The sequence below is a fragment of the Erythrolamprus reginae genome, chromosome 1, assembly GCF_031021105.1.
Source record: "Erythrolamprus reginae isolate rEryReg1 chromosome 1, rEryReg1.hap1, whole genome shotgun sequence".
NCBI classification, from domain to species: Eukaryota; Metazoa; Chordata; class Lepidosauria; order Squamata; family Dipsadidae; genus Erythrolamprus; species Erythrolamprus reginae.
Window position 1 is genome coordinate 296,808,334 of NC_091950.1, and position 19,082 is coordinate 296,827,415.

The window sequence follows — 19,082 nt, forward strand, 5'->3', positions numbered from 1 at the left end:
GTGGCAGTAAAATTTTGGCAAGTCATCACTGCTTTCACCCTCACTCCACAAAATAACCCTGAATATTCCTACAATATAAAAACAATGGCTGCAGCTGAATGTTTTCTTTGAAACTGACTGCCCCTCCTCAAGTAAAATGGAAAAGGTAAACTGACTTAAAAACTAAATACTTTTTTTAAAAGAATAAAGAAAAGTTGTAGGCAAGAGAGTGGTTTCCTGTGGCTGAGCAACTTCTGTTAATTGAACTATTTGCAGTTTTAAACCAATCAGTAATTTAGCATCCTATGTTAACTCAGCCAATATAACTTAGTGAAATGAATGAATCTGGCCAAATAGTATAGCAATATTTTCTAACTTTCTGTCTTAATATTATTTCAAGAACCAGATTGCAATTGAAATTTTATTATATCATAATTCATACACTGTGCAAATGTGTTCTAAATAGATGATTTGGGGTAAAACTGAATTGTATTTGTTGCATTTTAGTACAAAAAGAAATGGTAGGATTAAGTAAGGGACAGTAGTGATTTTTTAAAAAAGATATTACTTTCATACGGTAAATTTATTTGTACAATTTTGCATAAATACAGCAATTGTCACATGAACATCATACAGTATGTTCTTGCAAAGTTATCTTGAAACCACTAGGTGTCAGAGTGTTTCTATCATTTCTGTTACTTTTCTCATATGATAAAAACTACTGCAAATTCAAAAAAAATTAAGGAAAACTTCATTTAGTGAACAGTTGTTTGACAATTCCTTAACCAAAATGTTCCAAGAAAGCACTTGTTTTTCCAGGTTTTAAAAATAAGACAGCAAATAGTTGTCTCCACAGATTGATTATATCACTTGTTTAAAATGACCCTAGAAAATCCCAAACAAAAATATTGGTCTTCCTCTTCCCCTTATATTACTGTATGTCACTGCGATGCCATCCATTGCAACGGCTAACTAAAAAAAATGTAACCTGACTGAAAAAAATGTAATCACTGGCTAGAAAGGTTTACTACTTTAACCATGATTAATTGAATAAGCCACAGTGATAAACTTATATACTGTATTGCATTAAATACCATATAAACATGCTGTTTGATTCCCGTCAACTTCATTGGAGAAAGTTGCAATATTTCAAATAGCCATTGTATTATTGATTAACAGTGCTAGTTGCATAAAGCAAATTCCATTACAAGTTCTTAAACTTTAAATGACGCATACCATTAAAGCCAAATGAAATGGGAACTTTAATGTCTATCTCCCTCTACTACATTCCTCCTACCTGTTGCAAACTACAAAAACAGAAAATCTATTTTTCCTCTTTTTGCTTTGCCAGTTTATGGCAAGTAAACTTATTGAACTCCATATTCCAACTATGAATGTAATGGGAGGAATCAATGAGATGTACATCGTAACATTACAGTACAAAGGCTGCTCTTATTATACTTGCAGTATCATATTGTGAACATATATGTAAAGGGTGGGATTTGCAGTATGACATCATGATCCACATTTCATCATAGTGATTGAAACTCATTTGTATTTAATTTAACGCTGTACCTTTTACTATTAATATTTTATTAGTATGGGTATATGTAAACTGCTTAGAGTCTATTGATATAAATCTCACATATAAATTTAACCATGTTTTTATTATGAATTGTTAAGCTTAATCTTATTTATAAAAGGATCTAGTGGTAGAAACCTGATATTATATTTTGAATCCTCAATGGTTACTGAAGTGCATCAAATTAATCTTATGTTAAAATTGTTGTGGCTTGTGGCTAAGTTAAATTTGGAAAAAAACATCAGAACATTTAGGGATGCCTCAGATAGGGTTTAGGATGTAATATGTTGCCAGGATAAGTTTCTAACATGGCTTGGTACAACTGTACAAAGCCCTACAATTGTAGAAAAACATTGATTATTGCTTAGATGTTTCCTTTCTTATATATATACATATGACACATTTTAATACATATGACATTTTAATACATATAACCATATTTGGAACCTGCATCCATGCCATTTTTAATATTTTTAACAAACAATTACTGCAAGTATGACAGCATTTCCAATAAACCAGATTTTTATCTGTGGTTCCGGTACCCTTTTTTTTTTAAATCCATCAAACATATTAAACTTATCCCAGAAGAAGAAATGAAGTTAATGAATAACCTAATTTGGAATTATAGCATGCTTGAAAACTTACACGACTGCTCCAACCAGTTCTATGTAATGGACAAGCATCGGTAGCACCATACAGCCTACTCGATTGCAAACACTGTACAGTATTGCTAATGTTTGTTCGACTCAGCTCCTTGAAGTAATACTACTACTGCTAAATAGAGCTTGCTTTCAGTGGCATATATGATGAGGTGAATGGACTGAATTATTATCATTAAACGTATTTATTTTAATGCACTTTGTCATTATTGTCACAAACACAGTATTACACATATATACTCAATCTTGTTTAGTCTTACACATATACTCAGAAGCATGAATTAAACTTATTTACTCTTAGGTAAGCTTGGCTAAAACTCAGCAAAAAATAATAATGTACATAATTTTATTTCTAGCATCTCTTGTTGTAGTTAATGTTGATCAAGCCGTAAGTTTAGACTGGATTTAGCATTCCTGTCCACTTATATCAAGTCCTTTCCAAGGACCAGGGTAGGCAAATGTTATTGTTATGGTGGTGATTTTGTCAGTGCTGATGATGTCCAAATAGTGCTACAGATATTTTTGAGATTGCACCCAAGGTACCCAATAATTACTATTGGTACCAACTTTGCTTTCTTTTGCTGCAGCCCTGCTACTTCTATTTGTTCTTTGTATCTTGAGATTTTCTCCAGTTCTTTATCTTCTATTCTATTGTCTCCAGTTACTGTCACATCCACTATCCAGACTTTTTTTGTATTTCTTATCAACAGTTAAGTCTGCGGTGGGACACATACTTGTCTGTTGAAATTCCAAAATTGCAAAACACTTTAGCTTTTATATTTTCTATTACTTTGTCTATTTTGTTATCCCAACATTTCTTGCTTGTAAGCAGATATTCCAATACACCATTGTTGCTGCATTGTCATAGTAATATTATTATCATTTCTTCCTTCACTGAATGACGTGCAAACATGTATAAGATAGTGCTTTGCTTTTTTCCTTAAAATGATAATTGAGATATTTATTTATTTATTTGTTACTTGGATTTGTATGCCGCCCCTCTCCGAAGATATGTTTTGCCACATGACAGATGCCCAGGCAATTGGCTCTTTTGGATCCAGAGACAACAATATGCACAGCAGTAAATAAACTGATGTTAAACTTATTATTAGCTCAAGCAGATTTAAAAGCGTAACATTCAAAAGCATCCATACCAAAAAAACCTCTTACACGCTGCCAGGAGCACCTTAATAACAGCAGAGATGCCCCATGGGTAGTCAGTTTCCGCAGTACCTAATGCTAGGTTTTGTGTAGCTCTATCCTAATAACAACCCCACAGTTTGTATCAAAACTTGGTGTAATGTCTTCATGGCCTTGCTGCAGACCTTGGCATATGAGTCCGGGATGAGAATTGGAAGTCTGAGACTTTCACAGCAAAATAAACTTCCTCCCCTCTTCTCCTTTGTACAGCATGTGGGAATTAAAAACAAGCAGGGTAATTCAGAATGAGCTCTAATGTCCCAGACTTTTCTTAAAATGGAGAAAACAAAATAGGTCACTAAACTCCTTGAAATAATAATGATTCCTTCACTTTGCCACTGCAAGATAATGTAGCTGCAGTTTAGTCTTTTAAAGATGTACAAGAAGGTCAGAGAGCATTTATTAATTATAAACACATGCCTATATTTTAAACACAGGGTTTTTGCTTCTTTGATGCAAAATCTGCTTCTATATCCATTTTCTGGATTGTGAATCAATAATGAGTACCGGTTATAAATCAGCCAAATCTGATTTCTGCTGGAGTTAATTTTGTCATGGGGCCATTGGAAGCAACAAGAAAAGTCTGAAGCCATCCATACTTCAGATGTGTCTTCTGATGGAAAAATATCTGCTTCCACATTATGTTTATTAGAATCATAGATTGCTACTGTATATTAGATTGCTAAAATCACCAGCTATGATTCTACCTCCTTTGAAGACTGGCCCAGTTCTCCTAGTTCTGTATTTTACATACTTAGAAGCAATGATGGGCTCCTATGGATACAGTCAGGTACGCAGAACCAGTAGAAAAAAATTGAATTATTTTTCTTTTTCCCCTTTTTCCCTTTTGGGCTCTTGGTATGCTTTTCCTATCATAGTAAATGAGGTTGAATGTGTATAATTTTAGAAGAGCTGTGTGTGTACATACACATGCAGTTTATATAGTAGATAATGTATATTTTTGTGTGCCTGTTTGCAATATGTATGTACATATGGCATATATACATATATTTAAATACTGTAGTATATTTTGGATGTTTAGTAATAGTAAATAGATAGGGAAATTGTGTCTCTTTGAGGCGAGGAGAGGCCAGGCATCCTAACCCTAACCCAAACCCTTGACATGAGTGACATCTGGTTGGCCACCTTTAAGCCAGTCACATGGCATTTAAGCCACCCCCCAGTCACATGATCATCAAGCCACTCCTACTGGATCACATGGCCAGCAAGCCACACCCACAAAGTAAGCCATGTCCACACTGTGATAGTAAACATTTTTGCAGCCCTTCATTGCTTGAAGTTAGAAGGAATAGGAGAGTGTGTAGTATTGTGAAACCTCACCTCATAACAACTTCATAGATCTAACATAGATTTGTAGGGAGCATGGTAATATGAAAGAGTAGTTGTTTTCACCCATCTAAGGAAACTGACAAAATAATTTGGTAAACAACTGGCTAATATTGTTAGGTTATACCAGATACGTGAATACTGTATATCTATACATTTATTTCTCATTAAATAAAGTCAAATATTTGTCTTTTAACCATAATATTGGCAGCCTGCTTTCTTGTTTTACATCTAAAAGAAAACACTGAATAACAGAGGTAAGGTAGGAATAATTGAAATCCAAATATTAAGTGTACCCTATGATCTAAGTCTCTCTTTTATTACATCCTAAATAAATTAATGTTATGGATCACAGCAAATGAATAAGTCTAAAATACAGGCTTAGCAATAGCATTTTACTGCTGTAATTTGGATAATATCTGTATTGCACCAAAAGTTGTGTAACAGCTCTTGGTCTGAGCTTGCTTCAGACACAATATAAAACTGTTTTACTGCAATAGTAAAAGCCAAAATTATTTACTTTTATTTAGCCACACCTAATACCTTTCGGCCCCAAATAATTGCTGTGTTAGTACGCTTCTACTCTTTCATGTATTTTCAAGCAAAAACTAAGTATTTCATTTAACTTTGGGCTGAACTTTCAAGTTTACTAGCTATATAATTTCTCTTTTTTTAAAAAGTGTACAGTATTTCCTAATGGTAGATAATTAACAAATGATCAAATTGAGAAATTCAGCTGATGGTTTGCTATAATCATCTATCTTTGCAGCACCTAAGGTATGAAGGCAAAATAGTGCTTTATATACACGGAGAGTCAGACTATCTGCATTCCTTAGACTTAGACTAAAAATGTCTTCTCCCAGGATTGCATAGCTATCTTGCAATCCAGAGCAAAGATACAACTGCTTTCAGTATAGAGTACTGTGCTAATGGTCCTAGGAGCCCCATAGCCCCTTTTGCCTTTGAATCTGACACATTCCCTACAGCTTGGCAGCCAACCCTGGATAACGTTTAAAAACTCAATAGTCTCAGATCTGTATCAATTCTTTAGGCTATATCGGGAAGCCAAACAAGCAATCAAACAAACAAAAGATCTGGAAGAAGGCAGCATAATTATTCTGTATAATTGCGATGAAAATAAGTGATCCCCCGATCATTGCGAGGGTTCCGTTCCAGGACCCCTAGCAATTATCGGGTTTTCGCGAAGTAGCGCTGCGGAAGTAAAAACACCATCTGCGAATGCGCAGATGGTGTTTTTACTTCCGCAGCGCTAGCGAGTGGGGTTCCTGGGAAGGGGACTCAGCTGGGAAGTGGCGCTGGGGTTTCCCCACCGCCCACGCAAACTCCTCGCTGCCGCTCGCCCGCCCTTCGCCCGCCCACGCCGCTCGCTCGCGCCGCTTCCCAGCTGAGTCCTGAAGCAAATTCGCTTCAGGACTCAGCTGGGAAGCGGCGAGAATGAACGGCGTGGGCGGGCGAAGGGTGGGCGGGCGGCGGACAAGCCGTTCGCTTGCGCTCGCTCGCGCCGCTTCCCAGCTGAGTCCTGAAGCGGATTCGCTTCAGGACTCAGCTGGGAAGCGGCGAGAATGAACGGCGTGGGCGGGCGAAGGGCGGGCGGGCGGCGGACAAGCTGTTCACTCGCGCCGCTTCCCAGCTGAGTCCTGAAGCGAATTCGCTTCAGGACTCAGCTGGGAAGCGGCGAGAATGAACGGCGTAGCCGGGCGAAGGGCGGGCGGGCGGCAGCGAGGAGTTTGCGTGGGCAGTGGGGAAACTCCTCGCTGATGCCCGCCGCTCGCCCTCCCGCCAGCAAGAGGGGGAAGACCTAGGGAAGCCGCCCAGCAGCTGATCTGCCCGGCACCATCTACGCATGCGTGCCCATAGAAAAAAGGGCTCGTATGCGCAGATGGTGTTTTTACTTCCGGGTTGCAAAATCGCCATATAGCCATTTCGCAATGATCGGGGTCGCAATACCTGGGGGATCACTGTATTCATGAAGTTCCTTGGTCTTAGATTCAGTTCAAGGGATTTTTTAAAAATACTTTAGCATCAAAGAATATCCACTTCTTAATCAGGATGAATCAATTTACCCAAGACATTGGAGAGCAGCTCTCACATGTATACAATGGCTTAAGTGCTTCTTGCCAAAAATGCCAGTTTTTCATTTGATTCGTTCAACATCATTTCATACGTATCTTCCAAAAATGCAAAAGAAACAGCACTTTCAACTCCAGGATACAAAACATTCCTAACTGACTGAAATTAGAAGATATTAGTCAGGTGCAAACAACCAGACCCACTCACTACTTTATTATTCTATGCCCATTTTGCAGGAATCTCCCCAGGACTGGCAGCTTTTGCTTAGGATATTTGACATAAGGCTCAAAGGCATTCAGAGTAGGCATCCTCTTATGTTTACGTAATAAATCCAGACTAATTCCCTGTCTGAGTCCTCTGATCTCCAACAATATTGAGCTTTGTTAGTACAGTGGTTAGAATGCAATACTGCAGACTAAGTCACTGCTTGCTCCAGGAGTTTGATTCTGATCGGCTCAAGGTTGACTCAGCCTTCCATCCTTACAAGGTCAGTAAAATGAGTACCCAGATTGTTGGGGGAAATATGCTGATTCTGTAAACTGCTTAGAGAGAGCTGTAAAGCAATATATGTTTTAGTGCTGATATTAGCATCTTCTAAACAATATTAACTTTCCATGAATACACTTACACTCCATCTTAAATAATAGCTAGTGAAACCAGAGATCAATTAAGAATTATTTGCCCTGAAAACCCAGTATTTTCTTAATAATTAATGCAGGTTAATTAAACCATTTGGATTCCAGAAATTTCTGGAGAATCTATTACACTAATCCAAAAATAATTGTGTGAGTATCCTTGGCTACTACCTAAAAACACTTGCATTCCTGTTTGGTACCAGGTCCCTATGTATTTTCCAGTTTATTATGAACCTAGGTTTATGAAGGAGGAAGAGCTGTTAATTGTTGCTGAAGCTAGGTAGTTGTAGTGTAATTCATTAAAACAATTTTGCAGTGCTGACAATTTTGCTCTGCCATGATACATTTCTTCATTACTACTGTAGCTTTCTGCAGCACAAAAAGGTATTGAAAATTAAGGATAAAGCCAGACAGGGTGCATTTCACTCTCCATTAAAATTCCAAGAAGAAACTCAAGTGCTAATTCTGAAAGGTCTTAATATACAGTATATCTTATGAACCTAAAATATCTTAAATTTAAGCCTCGTGGAATTTAAATTCCAGTGGATGGGAAACTTGCAAGAGCAGTTGGTGACCACATAAGACTCTTACAGTTTCTATTTCATGCCACTAAATCCAGTATAATTATATGAAAACAAGAATTCCATACATCAAAGTATGGTTGATGAAACATATTAATTTGTTCTTTTAACATCTACCTTTTATACAATATTAAAATATCAAACAGCTCTTGTTATTGTGGCATCTACTTAATATGTCATGAGGTGATCATGTCTTTTGAAGACAAGACAGTCTCAGACTATAATCTGATATTACCTGATAGGATTGTACTGTCAGACTCTCTTCTGGTTAGGCAACATTAAAACAAACATCTTGTTTCTCAGGTGAATGAAAATAAACGTGGAATTAGTTTTTAATTCAATGACAACAAATTCATGAGCCATATAATCATTTTTGCAGTATTCTAAGTAAACTTTTAGGTTCCACTGGTGAAATTTGACAATCAAAACAACCAATTCTCTGCAAAAGAGTGTTTCGCTTTGTTTTTACTGTCTGGATGCTTTGCTCCATTTTATGACTTATCTTGCTGAGGTTAAGTGAATGATTGCAATTGTTAAGTTAGCAACATGGTTGTTAAGTGAATCTGGCTTCCCCATTGACTTTGCTTGTCAGGATCACATGACCCTTTGCTTGTCAGGATCACATGACCCATGGGCACTGTTATAAATATAAATCAGATGCCAAGGGAATAACCTGACCAAGGGAATCCTGTACAGGGTGGTCATAAGTTTCCTTTTTGAGTACCATTGTAACCTTGAACGGTAACTTTGAATGATCAGAGTCAAGTACTATCTGTATGGCAAAAAAACCAAAACACCAATGTGTTCAGTGTCAATATCACTGTATTGTTGGACAAACCCCCTGCAGCCATTCAAATCTCAACAAATATTTAAAAGGAAAGTATAGTCCTTGGCCATAAAAATTGGGATTCTGCTAATCTCTTAACAATCTAAAGGCTAGCCTGCAGTATAGAATTTTATGTAGACGTGTACATTTTCTTTTATGTACACTGAGCACATATGCACAAAGACAAATTCCTTGTGTGTCCACTTGGCCAATAAAGAATTCTATTCCATTCTACATATACCCTGCATGATCAAAAACAAGTTGAGGAAAAAGTTGATATGAAGATAAATTAGATGCATTTTAAAATCAATATACTGTATTTGTAAATTATATTCAAAATGTGATAATTCTAGTAAATCCTGATACAAATAAATAATAACAAGCACATACATATTTAAACTTGTCTGCCAACCTTTTGATAACTTTGCCTGCATTTTACTTCTACGATAGATTTCTGTAAAATCTTATTTTTCTACACTCAGGCAAGAAAAAACAAATGTACAACTACGGATTAGGTGAAATTTGGCTCAAAAGCAATAACTGTGAGAGGGATATGGAATTCTAGTGGACAATCACTTACCGTAAATATGATCCTTGCTTTCAATAAGTAGGCTTGCATAATTTCCTCTAATAGTTAATTCTTTTGGCTGTCCAAGGAATGCAAAGCAGCCTTCTCCACACCATAGCTCAAAATAATAAATCACCTTCCTCTTGTTCTAATTATGAGCTCCCTCTTGCATCAGTTACATCCTAACAGGAAATACTACTGAGTCTACATTTTGGCTTTTACATTTTAAAAAAATGTATACAGTCATCCATCTCAAACACGATTTTGGGTGGCTTACAAAAATAGATAAAACTCATATCATAAAATAAGAACACATTGTAGCTGTATACCATAAATTTTGACTGAAATGATTTGATGATTTATGAGTTTGAATAGATCCCTCAGTACCTTTTTTTTATTCTTTGAATTTTTTGGGGGGACATATCTTCCATCTGGAAAATTGTAACTATCAACTACTTGTATCATCTTATTAATCATATTAAATTCTTATTTTACAGTTGACATAGTCTTTGCTTTTAAATGATGTTCAAGGAAAGAGTTGCCTCTTCCCTTTCGTATTCTAGCAGTGAGAGATGATATATATATATCGTACATGCTATAGTTAATGACTGATCCCTACATTTTCCATAAATAATACTGGAGTTCTGGAGTTAAATAATGTGAGCCAAAATAGTGATTTTAAACTACTGAGAATTGTTATCCATAGAGTGACTTTCCTATAGCATATTTATTGATGTCTTAAGCCACCAACCAATCAACTCCTCAGAGGTCTTTCAATTCTTGGTGAACAACAATTGATAAATTAAGTGTCCTTGTGGCCACAACCCTCTAAATCAGTTTTTCCTTTTCACATCCATCCTCTTGGGAAGCAGGAGAGGATTGAAGGGAAAATCCTTAAAACCTTGCTAAATAGATACGCACATATCTCTCTCTCTCACACACACAAGTACATATGGTAATTTTTTTTTAAACTACCCCTATTCTATCCATACCCATCCATGGATAAGCCAATACATTTTTCAAAATACCTTAAAAATATGTAAGTATAGATAGCCCTGTTGTGAAAATGAAAATATTTGAGCATCAACTTATCCATGGGTGATGCATTTAACATGGTATTTTGGTTTAAAAATTCAAGGGTTGTTTCCTGAAGTCACTGCCAAGTCTCTTGCAAAACCCACCAAACTCTTCCTGCACCAAATCTGATGGATTTCCTTTCTTTTCCTCTATTGGTTGTCAGAAGTCAGGCACATACCTTTGGGTATATAAAATTGGTTTATTTTTGAAAGGCTGATTGTACCTATTATGCCACTTAGGAAATGTTCAATAAATTTGCACTTAGACATACACTACCTTCAAAGCCTTAAGAGTATAAACTATAAAAATAGTGCCGATATTATTTATTTATTTATTTATTTATTGGATTTATATGTCACTCCTCTCCGAGGACTCGGGCAGCTTACAACATATAAAAGAAAACAATACAAAGTGTCCTAAATCCAATTAATTTCAACTAACTAATGTAATCTAAAATCCCCAGCTGTATTAAAAATCAGTCATTCCACTCAAATAGCAAACATAAATAGCATTTGGTGGCCAGAGGGCTGGAGTTTAATAGGCACAAGCCTGTTTGCATAGAAGAGTCTTCAGATTATTGTGGAAGGCAAGGAAGATGGGGGCAGTATTAATCTCTGGGGGGAGCTGATTCCAGAGGGCCGGAGCCCGCATAGGGAAGGCTCTTCCCTTAGGCCCCACCAAGCGACATTGTTTAGTTGATGGGACCTAGAGAAGGCCGATTTTATGGGACCTAACCGGTTGTTGGGACTCATGCGGCAGGAGGCGGTCCCACAAGGAATCTGGCCAGATGCCATGTAGGGCTTTATAGGTCATAACCAATATTTTGAATTGTGTCCGGAAACCAATCAGCAGCCAGTGTAGTCTGCAGAGTGCTGGAAAAACATGGACAAGCCTAGGAAGGCCCATGACTGCTTGCACGGCTGCATTTTACACAATTTGCAGATTCTGAACACTCTTCAAAGGTAGCTCCATGTAGAGAGCATTGCAGTAGTCAAACCTCGAGGTGATAAAGGTTGAAAGGGTTTTGTTAAAAGATATTGATAATCAATTTAACAAAAGTAAGTAGCATAATGGTACTTCTACCTACTTTGATGCTTGTTGATGTTATATGATGGTGTACTAAACAGGCATATATAATAAGTATTCATGAAATGTTCAAAGACATTCTCTTAGATGTATTTTATGGCTTTAAGTATAAGGGGCAACTGCATCTCCTCCCATATCCTTTTCCATAAGTGAAAGGTTCAGAAAAGAAATGCTTGTACAAAACAGGAAGAGAGTATTTCATGGCACAGGAAAAACACTAGAAGGCTAATCACAGGTTCTGAACTGTCAAAAAGTAGAATAGCAAGAGAATGTAATAAGGGAGGGATAGATTATACTAATACTAAGGAGTGCAAAAAGAGGGATGTGTGATTAAAGAGGTGTGTGCTTATCAGAAAGCATGTTTTGTTATCATTTTCATTATTTCAAACAAACGTCACTAAATATTAGCACTATCTATAATCCTTCATGCACAACCTTGTTTGTGTTAGCTTAGCCTTAGAATAACACTGTGGTGCACCTGGTCATTTCTTCTTTTTAAACACATTACCCTATAACGCACAATCTATTCATATTAAATAGGAATTGAAAGTTGCATTTTCTTTTCTCCTCTTGTGCCTTCACTTAATTTGCTTGTTGAATCTTAACACTTTTTAAGTAATTTGCCTAATTTTCCTTGCCTGGAAAGGAATATTACGGTATGTTTATTTACTATCCATGTAATTTTTGCTTATCTAATTTAAAATTATATGTAATTGTTTACATTTAATGTTCTTTAAAACATTCATCTGTTTATTTTTTGAGGGGTTGAAGCCCCTCCCCATTCCTCATCAATGTAAACACAGCACTATAATCAAATAGCACTGTCTCTGTTTACTTAAACATTATGAATTTTTATTCCATAGTAGAGCTTAATGTTACATAAATGTAATTTTAATAGAAATCTTTATCGCACCCAATCCATTATTTCAAAAGGTATTGATATGGATATTTCATATCTATGAAGGATTACCTCAGGATTTGCAGGTAATAAGTTGCAGCTTTATTTATAGAAATAATAATTTAAAAAATAACAGAAAAACAATGGAAGATTATTTGTGATTTTATTATCTTCAGAGAGAGGCGGCATACAAATCTAATAAATTATTATTATTATTATTATTATTATTATTATTATTATTATTATTATGAAATTTATGCACTTTTTATTTCTTGTTGCCATTTTTTTGCTACAAGTGACTGATATAATCATATTTTCAACTGCATGCTGTATATGTCCAATATTCATCTAACCAAATTATTGATCAATATTGGATCAAAGAATCTTTCTGTGCAAATTATCTGTTGTTGGCAAAAAAAATGAACATAAAATTTTATAACTATAAAATATCTATTAAATATTACTAATTAGATTACAGAAACTAAAGTTTATTCAAAATATTTCTAATTCTGGTGAATATTCCTCTATTGTCATAATTTGTTACCATTCATTGGGAGTTTTTATTGAGCAATTATTTCATTTTCTAGATCCACAATTATTTAAAAAGTATACATACTCTTCATAATATGAAGTAATTGTGAATTTATAATATATAATTAAGTATATATTTAAATTTCTGCCAGTTCTGGATTTTGCAATATTTGTCTGATTGTACCTTTTCCATCATCTAATTATTCTTTCATTTGTTTATAGAAATTTTCAATAATGTCAACAAACAATTTTCCAGACATCCAAATTAGCTGAGATAATTTTTCATCAACCTAGTTTTTTATTTAGTGACACCACCAATATAACTGAATTAAAATATTTGATTAATTGCCAGGGTTATTTTATCTTTCATCATTATGGAAAGAGTGATTTGTCTTTTAGAATTAAGCAATAATGGGATATAAACATTACATTATGTGGCACCACTGGAGGAAAACAGTCTCCCTGGAGTTGAACTTGAATTTTGGTAACTTCCCTGAATATGTCTTGGCACTTTACTAGGCATAGTATGGAAGTGATTTTCTCACTGCTTTCTTTAGGAGTATTTAACTTGATTACTCTCACTCCTGGGCTAATCAGATTTTATTCTATGATGTGAGAGGCAGAAAATGGAAAAACTGCTATATAAAGATCTAGGTTAGAAGATATCCTCTGAACCTGAAGTCATTTGGATTTCCCTCAGGCTTCTTGAACAATTACTGTTGTTGTGAGCATGTGAGAATGAAAGGGCTCTGTGTGTGCACCTAAGTAAAGTTTAGTGCGGTATTGTAATAATAATACTAAGAAGTTAGTATAAAAATATATGCTATGTTTCAGGGTGACACACATGACTGATATCTCATGACAAGTGTGTGTATTCCCCACATAAATGTCTAAGTACTGAACAAGCAAGTATCTCCAGCAATCTCAACATGTTCTCAAGTGTACAGTGTTACAAGTGTGGTAGTGTGTGCCCCAACTGGATGGGAAAAGTAACACTGAGATGTGTGAACCCAAGCACTGCAGTTTGTAAAATCAGTTTATGCTTTCTTTCTCTGAGCCAAAGTAGTCTGGCATGGTGAATAACTAGTAGCTGATTTTTTAAAAAAAATTGAAAATCATTTACAAGTTCTAAACTTTCCAACTACAAACATAAAGTTGCATAATAATGCACCATTAAACAGATATCAAGATTGCAACCATATACTGTACTGCGTTAGCATTTATTTCAGGTTAGCAGACATACAGGTGTATTGGAAGAAACAATAAAGTATAGATTGAAAATTAAGGTAAACAAAAAGATAAACATAATTCTGCAAGGCAGATTTAACATTCTTTAAAACAATACTGGAGTTTATGCTGGGCCATCTTTTAACAATGGTATATTAAATGATTCACGATTGATTGGGCTGATGCGTAATACTAATCAATAAACTATGACAATCACAATGGCTAAGTCAGTAGAACACACAAAGCCAAAACAAAGCACAATATAGTGGAATGTCTGAATCCGGTGACTGATTTAGCACCATGTCTGACTCAGTCACCTTATGTCAAACTGATTTTATTATTTTTACACTGATATATGTGCCACCTGATTCAGAGGGATCCAGTTCCTGCTGCCTTCAAAGGTAACCCCATATATTGTGAATTGCAATAGTCCAAACAAACACATTAATAACTGTTTTCATTGCTATAGCAAGGAAAGGAAATAAATTGCAGATTAAGCCAGGATCGGCCACAGTCACTATAGCAGGAACTATGTATCTGGGGGAACTCCCAAATCACATACCAGCTCTTTGAAAGATAACATCATTCAGCCAGAAACAACATCCACAGAATTAGAAGTTTTCTATAAAACAATTGCATCCTGTTGGAATCCACTGCTCTAAGTTCCTTTTCATACTGTCCCTCACAACCACCAGTAACTGGCTTAGAATGCCCACTGCCCCCTCCTTCTTGGTTTGGGATGATAAATTTGGCTAAAATCAATTCACTAATGATACTTAACTTGAAACTTACAAATAACTTCTCTTAGCAGTTGTACAGTAAATAGCAGACTCTGATTAGAAGTGTCCATTCAGGAAGAAGCTTAATCACTAAAAACCAGTGTGTTATCCCTCTTCCCCTTTCAAGCATCAACCACTGCAGTGTAGAGTAGGCACATACAAGAAACCAACATTATCAATACCACAGAGAATGAATGAAATGTTTATTGAGGTGAAATGGAGGCAGCAACAACCATCTTGCACTACTTGTTCTATAAAATCGGGATCATTCCAGGTTTTCATTCATCTAAAAGGTCAACAGTCAAACCATTTGGGGTTTTGTTTCAAATGAATCCTTAGAAATTATGTTGGATTCAACTGTTCTAATTATTTCTCAAAACTGAATTCCTCCTGAAGACCTGACAAGAGTGACATGACTCAATGTGATTGTTTTTATAAACTCCATTATAGAATTTTACATAGTTCCATAGAAATTATTTAAACTTTTACTTACCGGTAACTTATAATTATTAAAAACCAACAACTTTGCAATACAAATACACAATAACCCAAATTATTTAAATAAACAATCTAAATTGTAAGCACTTATTAATAAAATGAATAATTAATTCAAAATTATTACAAATAAATTATTCAATTCAACAACCCAATCCTGAATGTTTCAACATACTTTGCTTGAAATAAAACTTGTTTCCTGTTTTGTGTACTTTCAATCACTTATAAATACACCGCTATATTTAAAAATCATGGAACTGAATTTTGTATTGTAAAGTTCACTAAGAAATAATGTTTGGTTTTATGTTTTGATGAATTTAATTGAACTTTTTCTTAATGACTTTCACATATGCTTTCCTTAACCACAATTGGTTAGGATCACATAATTTATGAAGCTGAAGCTGAATAAACATTTTGGCTTAATGTAATTTTCCATTCAAAACCCAAACCCAAAATTATTTTTCCCCAGTTAAAAAAATGCACATTTTGCTTAAATCTGTGTAAGAAAGCACACAGAAGAAACAATATAGAAACTAAATCGCCTGAGTCATTTGAAACCACAGTGTTCTTACATGTTAGAGGACATCCTGAGAATGAAATATTTGCAGAATAAGATTCACTTCATTATTATTGTGGGTCCATTTTTAAAATTTCCCATTAGTGTGATTGGAACTGTCAGTGATATTTAATCAAGTTAGTTAAGAAAGTTATTTGTTATTAAATTATCAGTACCTGTCCAATTTTTTAAAAAAGAACTGTTTATCCTTATTACTGTTTGGGTACAGTTTATTCTAGAATGATAATGAACTAGCAGCATGCAGGATGGTTTTGTGGTTAAAATGTGAACAGGGTAAGCTGTTAATAATTGGATGACAACGCAACCACATACTTCTTCAATAATAATATTGGACAATTTGTAGGCATGTCAAAATATTCCAGATAGAGATCTAGCTTTGAGTCTGAACAGATATACACATCAAGTGTTTTGTTTGGTAAATGGTATAATAGGCTTGTTTTATTTTGGGCAGTAATATTGAGATGGGGATAAATCTCCTTCTCCGCAAAACCCAGGATATTGCCAGCTTAACAGAGTCAGAGATAGAATACTCCATGTTGGGAATTGCTGAAAAGATAACAGGAAAGTGCAGTTCATCTGATGCACTACTGCCTTACTTTTCCCTTACATATTTGTTTTATCTGAAACCCAGAATTATTAAAACAAAAATGGCTGGCCTGAAATATGTTATTTTTAACTTATGTTTCAATGTGATAATAGTCCATCTATTCATCTGGAAGCAAATTCCATCCAGCTGAATAGAACTTTTGAAGAGTCATGCATAAATATTTTCTCAGGGAAGTGGAATTAGGCTAGAAAAAATATAATAATAGGACAAGAGAATAAGGCAAAACATAGGTTTGCCTGACAACAAATTTTAAAACCTACAAAGGCTATGGCAGCAGCAAACATGCCCACTCCCTTTACTCCCTTTATTATTTTTGTGTTTTTTATGGTAAGTTGGCTTGATGTCAGTGGAAATTAAATATTAGATGTGTGTTTCTGAAACCTGCATGGAATAAGGAACCTTTTTGTCCTTGGGTGCTGAAAGAGCACGCACTTCCGCTATTGCACATGCGCAAGTGCCTACACCCATAATTCACTGCCAGGGGATGGCAACCCCCCCCCCCCCCGGAGGCCAGAAATGGCCTGTTTCCCAATTTCTGCTGGGCCCAATAGGCTCATGTTTCACCCGCCCCAGGTTCCAAAGGCTTCCCTGGAGCCAAAGGAGGGCCAAAACATCCTCCCCATCCCTCCAGAAGCTCAGTGGAAACAAACACCTTCCCAGAATCTCCATGCAAGCCTAAAATCAGCTGGCTGACACACATATGTATGTTGGAGCTCAACTATGGTAACGGCTTGCGTGCCAGCAGATATGGCTCTGCGGTCACCATCACTGATATAGGCAGTTAGGCCATCCTTGGCCCTTTTATCAGTTCAGATTCCACTAAATTTCTTTTCAGCACTGAAGTACCCCAAATCATTGATTATAATGAAGATCCCTTTGTTGTCCCCATAGAAAGAAGACATTCTTATGTGGCACTTTTCATCAAACATCAATGCAATTATTTTTGGAGACAAAAGAGGAACTTTTTTCTATCACAAATTGAAGGGTGGCGGGGTAATTCTAGAGCAGTGTTTCCCAACCTTGGCAACTTGAAGATATTTGGACTTCAATTCCCAGAATTCCCCAGCCAGGTTTATTATTTGGAAAGAAAAGTTACCATTTTTAAAAATGCACCTACAATTCATGAACAGGCTATTTACAGTATGCACAATGCCCTCTTTGCTTTGTTTTTACTTTTCCCCCCTATGTATACATTTTCCCCAATATGCAAAGTTTCGAATCAGGTTTAGAGCGCAAGTTACTACACGCCTGTATTCTCAGAAATAAACCTCTTAAATTCAGTGACGAGAAAGAGGATTGCCATAGTAATGGAGAAGGAGTGGGAGTTTTACAAGCGAAGGAAACAGCCTATCGCGGATTAGCTTAAAATGTATGAATGTGTCTGGTTCATACAGGTTTATTTTTGGGGAAACCTGCAGCCCTTCCTTGCGCGGGAAACCCAAACCGTTGATAATTTCGTCTCCCTCAGAAAGAAGCAGAGTACTTATTGCTGCCTTACAATCAGCACCCTCAGATCAAGATAGCCTTTCCCCTTCATGGGTAACGCGCGAAAGGGAGCTGCCTCAAGATAACCAATGGGCAGCCCTTTAAACAGGAACACCCGAGAAATAGCAGCTGCAACTACTAGTCGCGGGAACAAGAACGAGAGATGACACTCGCTAAAAGGTGGCGGAGAGGAAAACCTGAGGAGACGGGCGAATTCATGGCTGTCGCTGGAAAGTTTGCACGCACGCACATCTAAGGAGGTGGGAAGGGCGCGGTCCGAGCCGCGGTTATGAGTAGCTCCTGCTACCTTTAGGAGGCGCTTTGCTTTCTCCCCTCCTTCTCCTCCTCCTCCTCCAACCGTCTCCCGACGGACCGCGCCAACCGAGCGCTTCTCCTCCTCCCCGACCATCCTCACCAGCCGCTCGCCGAAAGGCGGTTTTTCTAACCGCCACGCCGGGAAGTCAGCCCCCCCCCTCCCCTCAACCCCGCTCGCCTCAAGCATGGAGAAAGGGGGCTTCAAGAGGCTCGGGCGGCTCTTCCACCACAGGAGCGAGTCCGAGGACTCGGAACCGGACCTGGGTAAGGATACGCCGGTGTCCTCCCCTTGCCCGTCGCCCTACTTGGAAGGGCGGCGGGAACATCGCGCCAGCTGCTCCTCCACCACCACCGTCGTCTCCGTCGAGCGCAAGAAGCGGTCGGCTTTCGGGAACTGGCGGTTGAAGAAGAAGCAGCAGAGTAAGGACGAAGAAGCAGCGGCGGGCGACAGCGCGGTCCCCTCTGCCCTGTCCGACGCTTCGGAGCCCACGACTCCCACCAACAGGTAATCCCGGCCTGGTTGCTGTCACCTCCGAG

The 19,082-nt window shown here is 36.9% G+C and overlaps 1 protein-coding gene across 2 annotated transcripts in view; it reads left to right on the plus strand.

Annotated features, from left to right (window-relative positions):
- The window catches only part of CRYBG1 (crystallin beta-gamma domain containing 1), a 155,260-nt gene continuing 136,178 nt past the window's right edge, over positions 1-19,082 (plus strand). Inside the window, exon 1 of one of the 2 annotated variants that reach the window (XM_070733293.1) lies at positions 1-145. In XM_070733293.1, the coding sequence (XP_070589394.1) occupies positions 99-145 (47 nt within the window). In that variant the 5' untranslated portion in view covers positions 1-98. Of the gene's footprint in view, positions 146-18,190; positions 19,051-19,082 lie in introns of those variants that run through there. The other variant, XM_070733292.1, reaches the window with a different exon arrangement.